The sequence below is a fragment of the Rattus norvegicus genome, chromosome 1 (genome assembly GCF_021556685.1).
Source record: "Rattus norvegicus strain SHRSP/BbbUtx chromosome 1, alternate assembly SHRSP_T2T, whole genome shotgun sequence".
Lineage (NCBI taxonomy): Eukaryota > Metazoa > Chordata > Mammalia > Rodentia > Muridae > Rattus > Rattus norvegicus.
In genome coordinates this window covers 233,926,095-233,939,184 of record NC_141534.1, presented here as the reverse complement: position 1 = coordinate 233,939,184, position 13,090 = coordinate 233,926,095, and the positions used below count along the sequence as shown (strand labels likewise).

Sequence of the window (13,090 nt, the reverse complement as noted above, 5' to 3'; positions counted from 1 at the left end):
TTCTCTACCTTTTACCAGCATGTTTTATTGAACTGCCTTAACCCTTTTCTGAGCCGCTTATGCTCAGGTGACTAGAAGTTGATTCGACCTACTGAATTTCGTTACATCTTGTTCCGTCACATCTTTCAAAGTTAGCTTCAGTGCCTTCCACTGAATACTTTAACCTTCCTAGCCTCTAGATCTGTAGTATTCTCCTTACCACTGATCCTTTCTACCTTCACTTCTTTAGACCCAGTCATGGACACCACTGGCTCCCAGAACACTGCTCCTCCAATTTTACACACCCTGGGAGAATTCATCTGCCCTCGTATCTCTGCATCTATCATTCTGGGAGTGCAATTTCTGGTTATTATATAGTTTTAAATCTTACAAGAACATTTTAAAAATACACAAGGGATATTTAAATAACCTCTATTAGAGCCAGCAGTGGGTGACTGAACTATGCTTCTTTATGCTAAATAAATCAACATGCATGCCAGAGCAAGGACACATAGCCCTGGTACAGTTTTCAACCTCAGGGAAATTCATGGAGTACAATTATGTAATCCACACTCTACAGCAGATACCAGCCATGGTACCTGCGATATTCTCTATAGCTATTTTTTCCCCTACTGATGATCACTGCTGCGTGTAGGGCACTGACTTCTCTCCAGGCCATCTGTCCCATTGCACCGTCTTCCAAATAAACATTTTGTACCGAGGCCATCTCAAATTAGAAATGTATAAAATGTGACTCATAATTTCCCTGTAAAAGACGTCCTCCCCCATCTCTGTGTCTTTTTCCTTTCAGTGGTGTTACAACTCTCCCCATCGTGCAGATTTGATGCTGTGAATCATCTTGGATTCTTTGTGCCCAGTTAGCCATGAAAAATGCTCTAAGCTCTTTCTGTGAAATGTCCCTTCTCTAATTCCTGCAGGAATCCCAATGAAAGAACACTTATTACTACACACAAAGCACGCACTTCTCAGTTAACCTTGTGTACCTGAAGGACTCAGAAAAGTCTCTGAAATCCCATTTCAGTCTCAGAGAAACAGACAGAAGCCACAGTCTTGGTGCACTGAATACTGTGTCTGCCAACAATTCAAATGCCTGTTTCTATATAGAATTCTGAATTCTTCCTACAACCACTAAGGGAGCACTAGATAAGATTTTAGGAATTCTGTTGGAGGGTTGAGCATCTGATAACTGTCTGTGTTTGAGGGGGAAGTGAGTCTAACTGGTAGCTAGGCTTTTTCTTACCAACTCTATCATCACTGGGTACAGCTCCGCTCTCCAGATACAGCCTTTTGATGCTATAAATTAGTTACTATACAAAGTATCTCTCTCTCTCTCTCTCTCTCTCTCTCTCTCTCTCTCTCTCTCTCTCTCTCTCTCTCTGCCTTCTCCCCATTTTCTAACTTGAAATTTTTGTAAAGACAGGATCTCACACTGTAGCCTAGGCTGGCTTCAAGACAGTCCTTGAGCCTTAGTCTACTAAGTGGGGGCTATTTTAGGAATGATCCACTGTGCCCAGCTCCATCTCTTTCGAAAATACTCTCACTTTCTCAAAGATCATCTCCCGTGCCCTGTGTGCAGCCAAGAACTAATGAATCAAAGCTGAGACTACTATCTTTTCAAAGACCTTGTTCTAAGGTTGGTCTGAATTGCATCCGGAAACTTGGTTTTCAGAATCACAATTCCCTTATCAGAGTGGCTCTTTGTTCCAAAGGTAATCATGCAGCCCATATGGCTTGTGCCAAACACCTGCTTGTCTTCTTTAAGTATGAAATGTTGGTGCAGGTAGACTGAAGGTGGATGTGACCAGTGCCGATAAGAACTCTGGGCATGCATTTCTTTTTTTTTTTTTTTTTTTTTTTTTTATTAACTTGAGTATTTCTTATATACATTTCGAGTGTTATTCCCTTTCCCGGTTTCCGGGCAAACATCCCCCTCCCCCCTCCCCTTCCTTATGGGTGTTCCCCTCCCAACCCTCCCCCCATTGCCGCCCTCCCCCCATAGACTAGTTCACTGTGGGTTCAGTCTTAGCAGGACCCAGGGCTTCCCCTTCCACTGGTGCTCTTACTAGGATACTCATTGCTACCTATGGGGTCAGAGTCCAGGGTCAGTCCATGTATAGTCTTTAGGTAGTGGCTTAGTCCCTGGAAGCTCTGGTTGCTTGGCATTGTTGTACTTTTGGGGTCTCGAGCCCCTTCAAGCTCTTCCAGTTCTTTCTCTGATTCCTTCAATAGGGGACCTATTCTCAGTTCAGTGGTTTGCTGCTGGCATTCGCCTCTATATTTGCTGTATTCTGGCTGTGTCTCTCAGGAGCGATCTACATCCGGCTCCTGTCGGTCTGCACTTCTTTGCTTCATCCATCTTGTCTAATTGGGTGGCTGTATATGTATGGGCCACATGTGGGGCAGGCTCTGAATGGGTGTTCCTTCAGTCTCTGTTTTAATCTTTGCCTCTCCCTTCCCTGCCAAGGGTATTCTTTTTCCTCATTTAAAGAAGGAGTGAAGCATTCACATTTTGATCATCCGTCTTGAGTTTCCTTTGTTCTAGGGATCTAGGGTAATTCAAGCATTTGGGCTAATAGCCACTTATCAATGAGTGCATACCATGTATGTCTTTCTGTGATTGGGTTAGCTCACTCAGGATGATATTTTCCAGTTCCAACCATTTGCCTACGAATTTCATAAACTCGTTGTTTTTGATAGCTGAGTAATATTCCATTGTGTAGATGTACCACATTTTCTGTATCCATTCCTCTGTTGAAGGGCATCTGGGTTCTTTCCAGCTTCTGGCTATTATAAATAAGGCTGCGATGAACATAGTGGAGCACGTGTCTCTTTTATATGTTGAGGCATCTTTTGGGTATAAGGGCATGCATTTCTAATGAGCCTCCCCCGTGTAGAGACTTCATCCTTGTTGGCTTACTGGGGTAGTAGTCCAGGGGTCTGCACCCGGCATCCTCTGGACTTCAGCCCATGCACCTGTTCTTGGTGATGATTTTGCTTTATATCCTTGTGAGATAAACAACAGAGCTATGTGTAAAACTCTAAAAGCACAACTGTGAGTTTTTCTAGAAAATTATCAGACTCAAGGGGGATTTGAGGTTCTTGATCCAACTTATTCTTTTCCCCCAAAAGAGGAGAGAAAGAAGTTTGTTAAAAATGACTATCGTCAGTGCTCCACCCCACATGGGTGGAGGCCCTTTGCTGAGAAGCTGAGTCTGTTTCCAACTTGGGATCTGGAAGAGCTGTTTCTGCTGGAAATGGTGCTGTGTGACTTTGGTTAAAACCAGTGCACATTCCTCAGGATTCACTCTGTGTCACGTTCATTCTCGGAATTTGGTCCCTACTGAGGAACACACACAGGAAGGACCTGCCCAGTCATTCTATCCAGTAGCCCAGAGCAGATCCCAGTGGAAATGTACCATTGACTGTCACCTGAAATGAGAAGATGCTCCCAGGACCTGGGTTTCAAGGAACCCTGTTTTCAGGCCATCCCAGCTGATGCCCTAGACGTGGCGTTAGGAGGCTCTGTCTTTAATATATCTTGTCTGAATTCCTGACCCAAAGAATGGAGTTTGCATATGGTGTTCTCCGTTTGTCCCCATCTATGGCAAGGCCTTCTGGTGCTCTTTCCTAGTCACTAGTGGCTAACATAGATCAATGCTGTAATCCACAGCCTTTCCTTTCTGGACCTAGCTGGAGATGGCTCTCCCCGTCACCCCTTTCCACTCTCATTGGTCCTGGAGATGCCACAGAAGTCTCCATTTTGTCTCCACTCCAGTGCTTTCTTTATCAACAAACCCCCTTTCAGAACTGCCGTTACTTCCAGATCTTAGCCATGCCACAATACCCACGGTAGTTCAGGAGAGATGACTCTTAGAGGTTTCTTCTGCCTGACTATCCCAAGCAAGTAAATGGCAGTGTGAGAGGTCACAAATTTTAAAGTTCTCAACTGGATTGAGACCAGGACATATATGTTTCTCATAAATTATCTACTATACTTCTTTCTGTCCAGAAGAAAGGGCCCTTCATGGTTAAAGAGCAGAGATGAGAAAAAAACTGGCCTTTTCTACTGTCTTGATTTCCTTGTCTTTCAGCTTTTCTTCCCAAGGGTCCCCAGACAGACCCTATTTCTTCCCTCCCTGAGTCTTCTGTAAGCCACTGGAGTAAAGGACATTTTCTGTATACATCTAAGGGAACCCTGTGATTTCCTGGTGTTCTAACTCCCCGAGCCTGTGCATTTGCAAGGAGGCTAATACCTTGCTGGGGAAAAACATGTTTTTTCCACGCTGCAAGCCAGCATTACTTTGGTCTTTGACTAGTATTATTCTGGAACACATTTTAAACTCCATTTGAGCAAATGAGTAGTTACACACACTGATTGGGAAAACACATTAATTTAAAAATTAACTCCGCCTATTTACTGGTCTGCGTGGTACTCCAGATTGCTTGCTTGTTTGGGATTCCCACTACCCCAGCTTTGCCTTTGGGCCTGAGCTGCAGTCTCTGTGGGGCACCCGCTTCTTTCGTGGTCCATCTCAGGGCTTTGGTTTTCTTTGAAAGATTCATTTCTTTATTTCCTAATGAGAAAGTTCATCTTCCCAGTTCCTGATGATTTCGTTGTTGTTGTTGTTGCTTCTGAATGCCTGCTTTGTTTCGACCTTTCTGACTCCCAGTCATCCACTTTAGCAGACTCTCACTGTCTAGTGTCTGCTTTGCTGCCATGGCTTTGGCTCCGTTCCGCGTTCCAAGGGTCTCAGTATTCTCATGTTGCGTGAGAAATTATGTCAAGATGCTTTTAGCAAGATGCACACGATCCAGCTTCAACTGAATCGGGCGGTAAAAACAATCGATTGGCTCACATTCTGGAGATGTTAGACCTCAGGAACGGATCAATACGACAATGTATCCTGTTTCTTACTGACTCTCCAATCTGCCTTTTACAAATGTTAGCTTCAGGGGCTAGAGAGACCCTGGGTTTTATCCCCAGCACTGAAAAATAAGTAAAGAGAAAAGAAAACCTTGATTTCACAATATACTGACTGCAGGGGGCCTTCCAGGAGCAATCTGGTCTAGAAGCTTTTTCTCGGTTAAGTTGGCAAGGGCTCTAATGTCTTGTTCTAATCTTTGAAGACCCGCTGACTTGAGAATGAGGTGAAAATACATCACTTTTTCTTAAGCCTATTAGAGTCTACCAGCACTTCTGGGCTGAGGTCACCCTGCTACACACTGTGAGAGAGAACCCAGGGTGGGCTGGGATGAACGCTCAACATTTTGTGTGGAAGATTAAGCTCACACCCTCCTTGGTTCTGTGATGACTCTGGTCACTTGAAATTGGTATCAGCAGGGATATTTATGTCACAGAAATTGGCTACTGTTACCCACTGGCTCATTTGTTCAGCTTGCAGGTGTGCTGTAATGTGAGTTAACAGGCAGCAATCTTTTGTCTGGTTTCTTTAACTTCAGAATTGCTCAGGTCGAGGCACAAGTCAATTTTAAGTACCTTTACTGAGATAAATTTCATGTAATACAGAAGTCATCTCTTTAAGTACTCAGCTTCTTTTACTTCGAGCAGTGTCTTCACTCGGGCCACAGCATTCATCAGTACTTCAGTTCTCTTGGTACAGAGTACTATCTGTTTATCCATCCATCAGGAAAATCCATCCATAGGGAGGCAGTGGGGACGGGGTTGGGGGATGGAGGGGCTGCTGGAACTCCTCAGTCAGGGCCTGGCCATTTTCCTGCCCTGAGGGTTTACAAAGTTTACTAAGTATACAAAAGTCCATGACCTGCCCCTTGAGTAGCATGAATGGCCAACACTGTGCTCAACCCATGACGGTCACATCACAGATAAGTGGATACTATGGTTGAACATGTGGTTTAAATGTTAATTAAAAAAAAATCTTAGATGAGAGTGACTTTGGTCTTCTTATATAGCTTGGGCAGTTTTGTTACAGTCTTGTTCTGGTGCTTAAAAATGAGAACTGATTTAAAGCAGAAATGAGGCGATGAGTTTTTATCAGGCCTTACATTGTAGCTCCACCGTCACTCCTGGTATAGTCAGAGACAGCCGGTGCTTCCTTGGGAAATGGTCAACAATGGTGTCACATTTATTACTATGAAGCTTGAAGTGGCCCGAGGATAAGCCTTAAACTATATTGGGTTATTTTGAGTCAAATTTCTCATAAGATCGAGCCTTGGAGCTTGACATCTACTACTGTGGAAAACACGATTTAGTGCTAATTATTAAAAATTTAACACGAGACTGTTCTTCAGAACAATCCCGACTCACCAACAAAAAGTGTTGAAGAAGTAGTTAACTCTAATTACATTGGTTTTCATGGGATTTTTTTTTCTTTTTTTTTTTTTTTTTTTTTTTTTTTTTTGGAGCTGGGGACTGAACCCAGGACCTTGCGCTCACTAGGCAAGCGCTCTACCGCTGAGCTAAATCCCCAACCCCTACATTGGTTTTATTTAGATTATTGAAATGTATAAATTGGCCTCAATGCTTGAATACAGTTTAGATTTTTTTTTACATGCATGCTACTATACATTTTCAAAGTCTTGTAAATCAAACTGCAGTGAACTTGATTCTTCTTTCAGGATTGGAAGTGCTTATAAAATGGCTAACCAGTGTTTAATTGTCCTTCATTGAAGCATTTGGTAAAACCAAATTAATCAGTTGTTGAAAATTCACCTTTAGTCTTAAAAGCCAACTTTCAGTGCATGCTCCTTCAAACATATACTTCAGTCACTCATCATTACTACTATTTTCTCATTGTAGGCTTGTCCGCTCCAAGACGACTACTCCATAGTCCACAGGAAGTGCCGTTCTCAGTTCACAGACCTCAATGGCTCCAAAAGATTTGGCATCAACAAATGGCATGATGAGAGTGGGATCTATGCTAACTCAAAGGCAAAACAAAAACTCTATGCATTGGCTGGCAATCCTATTGTCCCACTTTAAAAAGCAATGATACAATCAGACGTTCAAGCTAACGAAAAATAACAAATGTAGTAGCTAATAATTTTCATAATAAACATAGTCTTCTAACCTAAGGAAATTTTTATATCCATATTCTTATGATATACTGATATTTTCCCAAATTTTGCACGCATACCACTAAGAAGAGGCACACAATTCTAGGATGCAATTTTGGCTGCTTTCTTTGCTGTATGGAACATGCATTTCTTTTATTGTTACAAAAATGGACTATCCAACTTGTGATTGTTTAGCAATGAATGTAGATCATTTTTTTAAAGATTTATTTATTATATATAAGTACACTGTAGCTGTCTTCAGACACACCAGAAGAGGGCATCGGATCTCATCACAGATGGTTGTGAACCTCCATGTGGTTGCTGGGACCTGAACTCAGGACCTCTGGAAGAGCAGACAGTGCTCTCAACCACTGAGCCATCTCTCCAGCCCGTAGATCATTTTTTTAAGTGAGCCAATTTTATTTCATTTTGGGTAGTGTTGGGAATTATATGCAGGGCCTAGCACTGTTCTACTGAGCTACATTTCCAACCAATATCTTCTCACTTAAAAAAATTAGTGAAAACATAATAGTTGTTGATATTTATGCCATATGCTATGTTTCAGTACAAGTATATTCTGCATAGCCAGGTGTGGCAAAGCATGACTATGATCTCATCACTCAGGAGATTGAGGCCTAAGGATCAAGTGTTGAAGGCCAGGCTAGGCTACACAGCAAGTATAAAAAGCCAAAACAAAACAAACCAACAAAAACAAAAATGAAATACACAGTAAGTTCAAGTTGGATAATCAGCTTTTCAAAGTTTTATCATTTCTCTGAGTTAGAAGCATTCACAGTTTTGTATTTTAGGTATTTTGAAGTATACAATTATTGTAACTAAATTTACCCCCACTGCTTTATAGAACACCAGAACTTGCTCCTTCCTTCTTCTAGCTGGTCCTGTTTTCTGCCCTCTGTCCATTCCACCTCTCAGCACCTCCTAGCCCAGTGACCAGTGTGCATCTCCCCATGTTAAAGACAAGTTTTTTTTTTGTTTCTTTTTTTCGGAGCTGGGGATCGAACCCAGGGCCTTGCGCTTCCTAGGCAAGCACTCTACCACTGAGCTAAATCTCCAACCCCTAAAGACAAGTTTTAAATGAGTAAAAATATAGGTTACCCTTAGATTTCAGATAAGACCGAGAGTTAAACTTTGGGCAGCGTTGGTCCTACAGTGATGCTGTGTGTGTGTGTGTGTGTGTGTGTGTGTGTGTGTGTGTGTGTGTGTGTGTACGTGTGCATGCACACGAATGTGTGCACAGACTTTTATTTTTCCAGGGTAACTAGTTTTCATTTATTCAGGGTAAAACCTTTTGAGCCTGTAAGACAGAAGGGATAAGACAGTGAGCTCTTAGGATATTGTTGGAAGACCATCTAGGATTAGATTGAAAGAAATCTTAGGACTGTCTTGACTTTCTTTCCCATAAATTAAGTCTTTTATGGTATTAGACACCTAGGGCTACAGGACAAAGTAGCTTATACAATAGAAGCCCATTTTCCCCAGAGGCTGAAAATGTCTAAAATGAGGTTTCTGGCCAGCGTTATTTACTGCAAGGACTCTCATGGTGCTTTGCTGTGTCCTCTGATGTAGGAGTAGGGTAAGTTGCTCTCTTCTTGTAAGACCACAGTACAGTTGGGATGGATCCCACCCTTATGACCTCACTTAGCCTTAATTACCTGCTAAACACCATATCTCCCCAATAGTCATGGTTGGAGCCTAGGGTTCTGAATATGAATTTGTGCAGAACATAGAGTCTCACACAATATATGCAGTACACAGTAGACCAGGCTTCTATTGATAGCATATTCTATTGATAGCATATTCTGGATTCTAGCTGATTTTTGAGGTAAATTTGAATTTGCTTTCTTATGGTTCACTTATTGACTTGGCTTCTGTCTCCTATCACTATAACTATTTTAAACTTTTATTTTATTTTTGGCTCTGTGTGTGTGTGTGTGTGTGTGTGTGTGTGTGTGTTGTGCACACACATGCTTGTGCACAGATTTTCATAGAGGATCTGACCATCAGATCTCTCTGTAGCTGAAGTTATGGTAGTTTTGAGCCATCCGAGGTGGGGAATTAAACTTGGGTCCTCTGCAAGAACAGACTGTGCTCTTAAATGCCAAGCCATCTTTCATTCCCTATAATATCATTTTTAGTTTTTAAAAGCATGAGTGGACTGGAGAGATGGCTCCATAGTTATAAGAGCGTGCTGCTCTTACAGAGGACATGGCAGGTCACAATTGTCTTGACCCTAACTCTAGGGGATCCAATACCACCTTCTGGCCTCTGAAATATATGTAATAATAAATGCTAATTGAACATTGTGCACAGTTCTTGACTGACAAAATGACAGAGACTGCTAAGTCATATGAGGAAAAATGTGATAATTAGTAAAATAATGTGATAAGCCTTTTTTGTCACTTTTAAAATTTTTTTATTAATTTTTATTTATATGAGTACAGTGTAGCTGTCTTCAGACACACCAGAAGAGGGAATCAGATCTCACTACAGATGGTTGTGAGCCACCATGTGGGTGCTGGGAATTGAAGTCAGGACCTCTGGAAGAGCAGTCAGTGCTCTTAACCGCTGAACCATCACTCCAGTCCCTTTAATGCATGTGTTTAATTTGTCACTTTAATGCATGTGTTTATGTAACATGCAGACATATGATCAGGCCTCGTGTGTGTGTGTGTGTGTGTGTGTGTGTGTGTGTGTGTGTGTGTGTGTGTGATTCATTAATAAAAATTTGAGACAGGAACTAAGCTTCCTTTAAGCAGCACCAGTGGGGCTTATGTGGAGTCTGAACTAGTTGCATGTGACCACTCCCCTGTTGGGTCATCTGTCCATTGGGCAGGTTATGTGCCAGATATGAAGGCCCCTTTCCAGTCCAACCTGTGATGCACCTACGAAGGATGACCTCGGCTTTCATCCAATTGCTGACATAAATTCTATAAAAACTTGAATGCAGGGCAGCACAGTGACACCCCTCTTCTGCAGCCCCTCTGCCTCTCAGGAGTTCATTTCCACCTGTCTTATGTCTCAGCTACTTTTCTATTGCTGTGATAAAACACATGGCCAAGGAAACTTATGAAAGAAAGTATTTAATTTGGGGTACTTAGTTCCAGAAGGTTAGAGCACATGACCATGATGGCCGGGACTATGCCAACAAGCAGGCACGCATGGTGCTGGAGCAGGGAGTAGATGAGGGCTCATATCTTGATCCACAAGCTGGCAGAGAAAGTTAAACTAGGAATGGCATGAGTTTTTGAAACTTCAAAGCCTGCCACCAATGACACATGTCTTTCAACAAGGCCACACCTCTTAAGCCTTCCCAAACAGTTCTACCAGCTGAGGACCAAGTATTCATATATGTGTCCCTATGGAAGCATTCTCATTCTAACTACCACACCTTAATAAATCTTTGTTCCTCTGCTAGCTCCTTGTCAATGATTCCTTATTAGTTTTGAGAGAGACAATGAACTTGGGAGTTACTGACTGGGGTGGCTTTGATGAGCACTGATCTTCTGGCTTCCTAACTTTCCCAAATCCAAGAATGACTATTGTACTCAAAGAACACACATTAGTGTTGCCTATAGTGTGTTAATCCTTATCTGTTGGTTACATACATCAGTTGGTATCTCCCTAGTATAGCTTTTCTTTCTATTTATTACTGAAACTCAAGTTTAATCATTACTAATATTCAGTAGTATGTCCAACCTTAAATAAAGATGACCTTGACCTTCATCTAATTCCTGCTATAAATACCATAAAAGCTCTAGTGTAAATGGTTGTGTGGAAAATGAATATCTGAACACCATACAGTACCGTCACTCGATAGCTAATTTTTCCTATGGGTAGAAAGTTTAATGACCACATCCTTACCTTAGAACTCTACCTGTTTCCTGTGCATACCATTGCACTGGCAAACATCACACTTGGACCTACTACAAAGGATAACGTTAATAATCCGTTTCGCTGTTGATCAGCAGAAGAATGAAATGAGAGATAATTCACTTAAAACAATTGAGAAAAACATTGTATTCAAACGATGATTACTTCTTCAACTAATCTACTCAGTTGCTCAGTGAATGAATGACCAAATGAGCTCTAATCACTAGTCCGAAGCCTAGCTCTTTAAGACAAAAATGCTTGTACCAATGTGGATTTCCTTAATTGATTTGATGGCTCATCTCACCAGAACTGGATACCATTTATTACAAGAAATCCTGGATCTCAGAGCTGATCATTACTGAAGATTGTCTTTTAAGAAGTGACCATACTGACTCCTGATTGATCTATGTCAGGGCTAGGTAGTGTTTTGTCTGCGACTTCCCTACATTTGCTGTTTTTAACTGTCTTGACTATAGCATCCTAGTGGATATGAATTGTTTTTGTTTGTGTTTCCTTAATAACTGATAATAATTGACGTCTTTCATTGTGTACTTTGATGTTTCAAAAAATATTTTCTTTAGAAAATTATCTTGGGGTTTTCCAATTATTGCAACGAAACACCGTGACCAAAACAAAATTGGGTAGAAAAGGATTATTTATCTTACATTGTTCATCATCAAAGGAAGTCAGAACAGGAGCTGTAGCAGGACAGGAAGCGGATGCAGATGCCATGCAGCGGTGCTGTTTGCTAGCTTTCTCAACAGGACTTGCGCAGCCTGCTTTCTTATATAACCAAGGACCACCAGCCCAGGGATGGTCCCACCCACATTGGACTAGGCCCCACCCCATCAGTCACTAAGAAAATGCCACATAGGCTTGCTATGTCATGACTTCATGTAGACATTTTCTCAATCGAGGGTCTCTCCTCTTATCTTGTGTTGAGCTGAAATAAAACTAGCAGTACAAGATCTTTACTTAGATCTTTTGCCCATACTGGTTGGTTCATTCAGCTTTAATTTTTGTATTCATTTTTATATTGTGAGTATGCATATGTATCTGTGGGAGTTTGTGTACATGAATAAAGTTGCTTGTGGAGGCCTGAAGAGGGGATCAGATTCCTTGGAACTGGACTTAAGAGTGGTTTTGTCCAATGAGGGTGCCAGGAACTGAATTAAGTGCTTCGCAAGAGCAGTCTGAACTTGTCACTTCTGAGCCATCTCTGCAGCCCTGTTATTTATCTTTTAAAATTATAACATTTTGAAACAGTTTTAAAATATGGAGCATAATTTGAAAAAAATTGACTTGATAAGCAACCTACAATACTTTAGTTAGAATTAACCATTTGAATTACTATCTAAAAACAACAGAAAGTTTGAGAATGGAAGCCTGGAGGATCTTAAAGGTAAACATGTGAGAGTGTATAGTACATGTGATGATGTCAATTTATGTCAGCTTGCTCTTCAATTTAGAAGTGTGGATACTGAGCAAGTCAGTATAAATTTGTTCACTTCTAGAATATGCATGTATTTATGTCTCTATATATGTACAAATATAAACTTATACTCATAATGTCTAATGTTATATATTGCACAGAAAAAGAGTATTTGTTTTTCTGATAGTTTTCTCTAACGCCCTGGAAACATACAGACTTAGAACAACAAATGACATTTCTTAATTAGGGAGTCCATTAGGTGGGTTCTCTAATCTTATCTACTTGGGTTGGGATCTAGAAGTTCTCATTCTAATATCAGGCTCTTGGCTCAAGGTTGACAATGCCAATGGTGCCCTGACCATGTGTAACCACGTGGCTAAAGAGTCAGATCCTGCTGACACAGCAGTGATAACAGGATTCCCAAGAGCAGTGGGTAGGGAAGCCTCTGTGCCTAATGTACTTTCAAACATCTGCTTGCTCCATTTTACTGAGTCCTGACTGGACAAGGTCTTGGGACCAGCCAAGTCAGTGGGGACTGGCTTTGCAAGGAGGCTCGAAAGAAACAGGACTAATTTGTATTCTTCAGTTTATCACAGCACTGTCAAACATTTCTCACGACAAATCCTTCTTCATACAAAGAGTACGCTTTCTTCTATTTAATATTTCAATCAGAGAGTAGAGACAGACTTTTCCCATGATCTTAAGTCCTTTGGTCCTTTAGGTAAGTTCAGG

The 13,090-nt window shown here is 41.4% G+C and overlaps 1 protein-coding gene across 6 annotated transcripts in view; it reads left to right on the top strand.

Annotated features, from left to right (window-relative positions):
• Nucleotides 1-12,493, top strand: part of Cfap95 (cilia and flagella associated protein 95) — a 116,479-nt gene extending 103,986 nt beyond the window's left edge. For 3 of the 6 annotated variants that reach the window (XM_087583941.1, XM_087583949.1, XM_087583960.1), the window contains 3 exons: nt 6,779-7,238; nt 7,424-8,016; nt 8,125-12,493. In XM_087583941.1, the coding sequence (XP_087440067.1) occupies nt 6,779-6,961 (183 nt within the window). In that variant the 3' untranslated portion in view covers nt 6,962-7,238; nt 7,424-8,016; nt 8,125-12,493. 6 annotated transcript variants of the gene reach the window in all.
• The last annotated feature ends 597 nt before the right edge of the window (nt 12,494-13,090 follow it).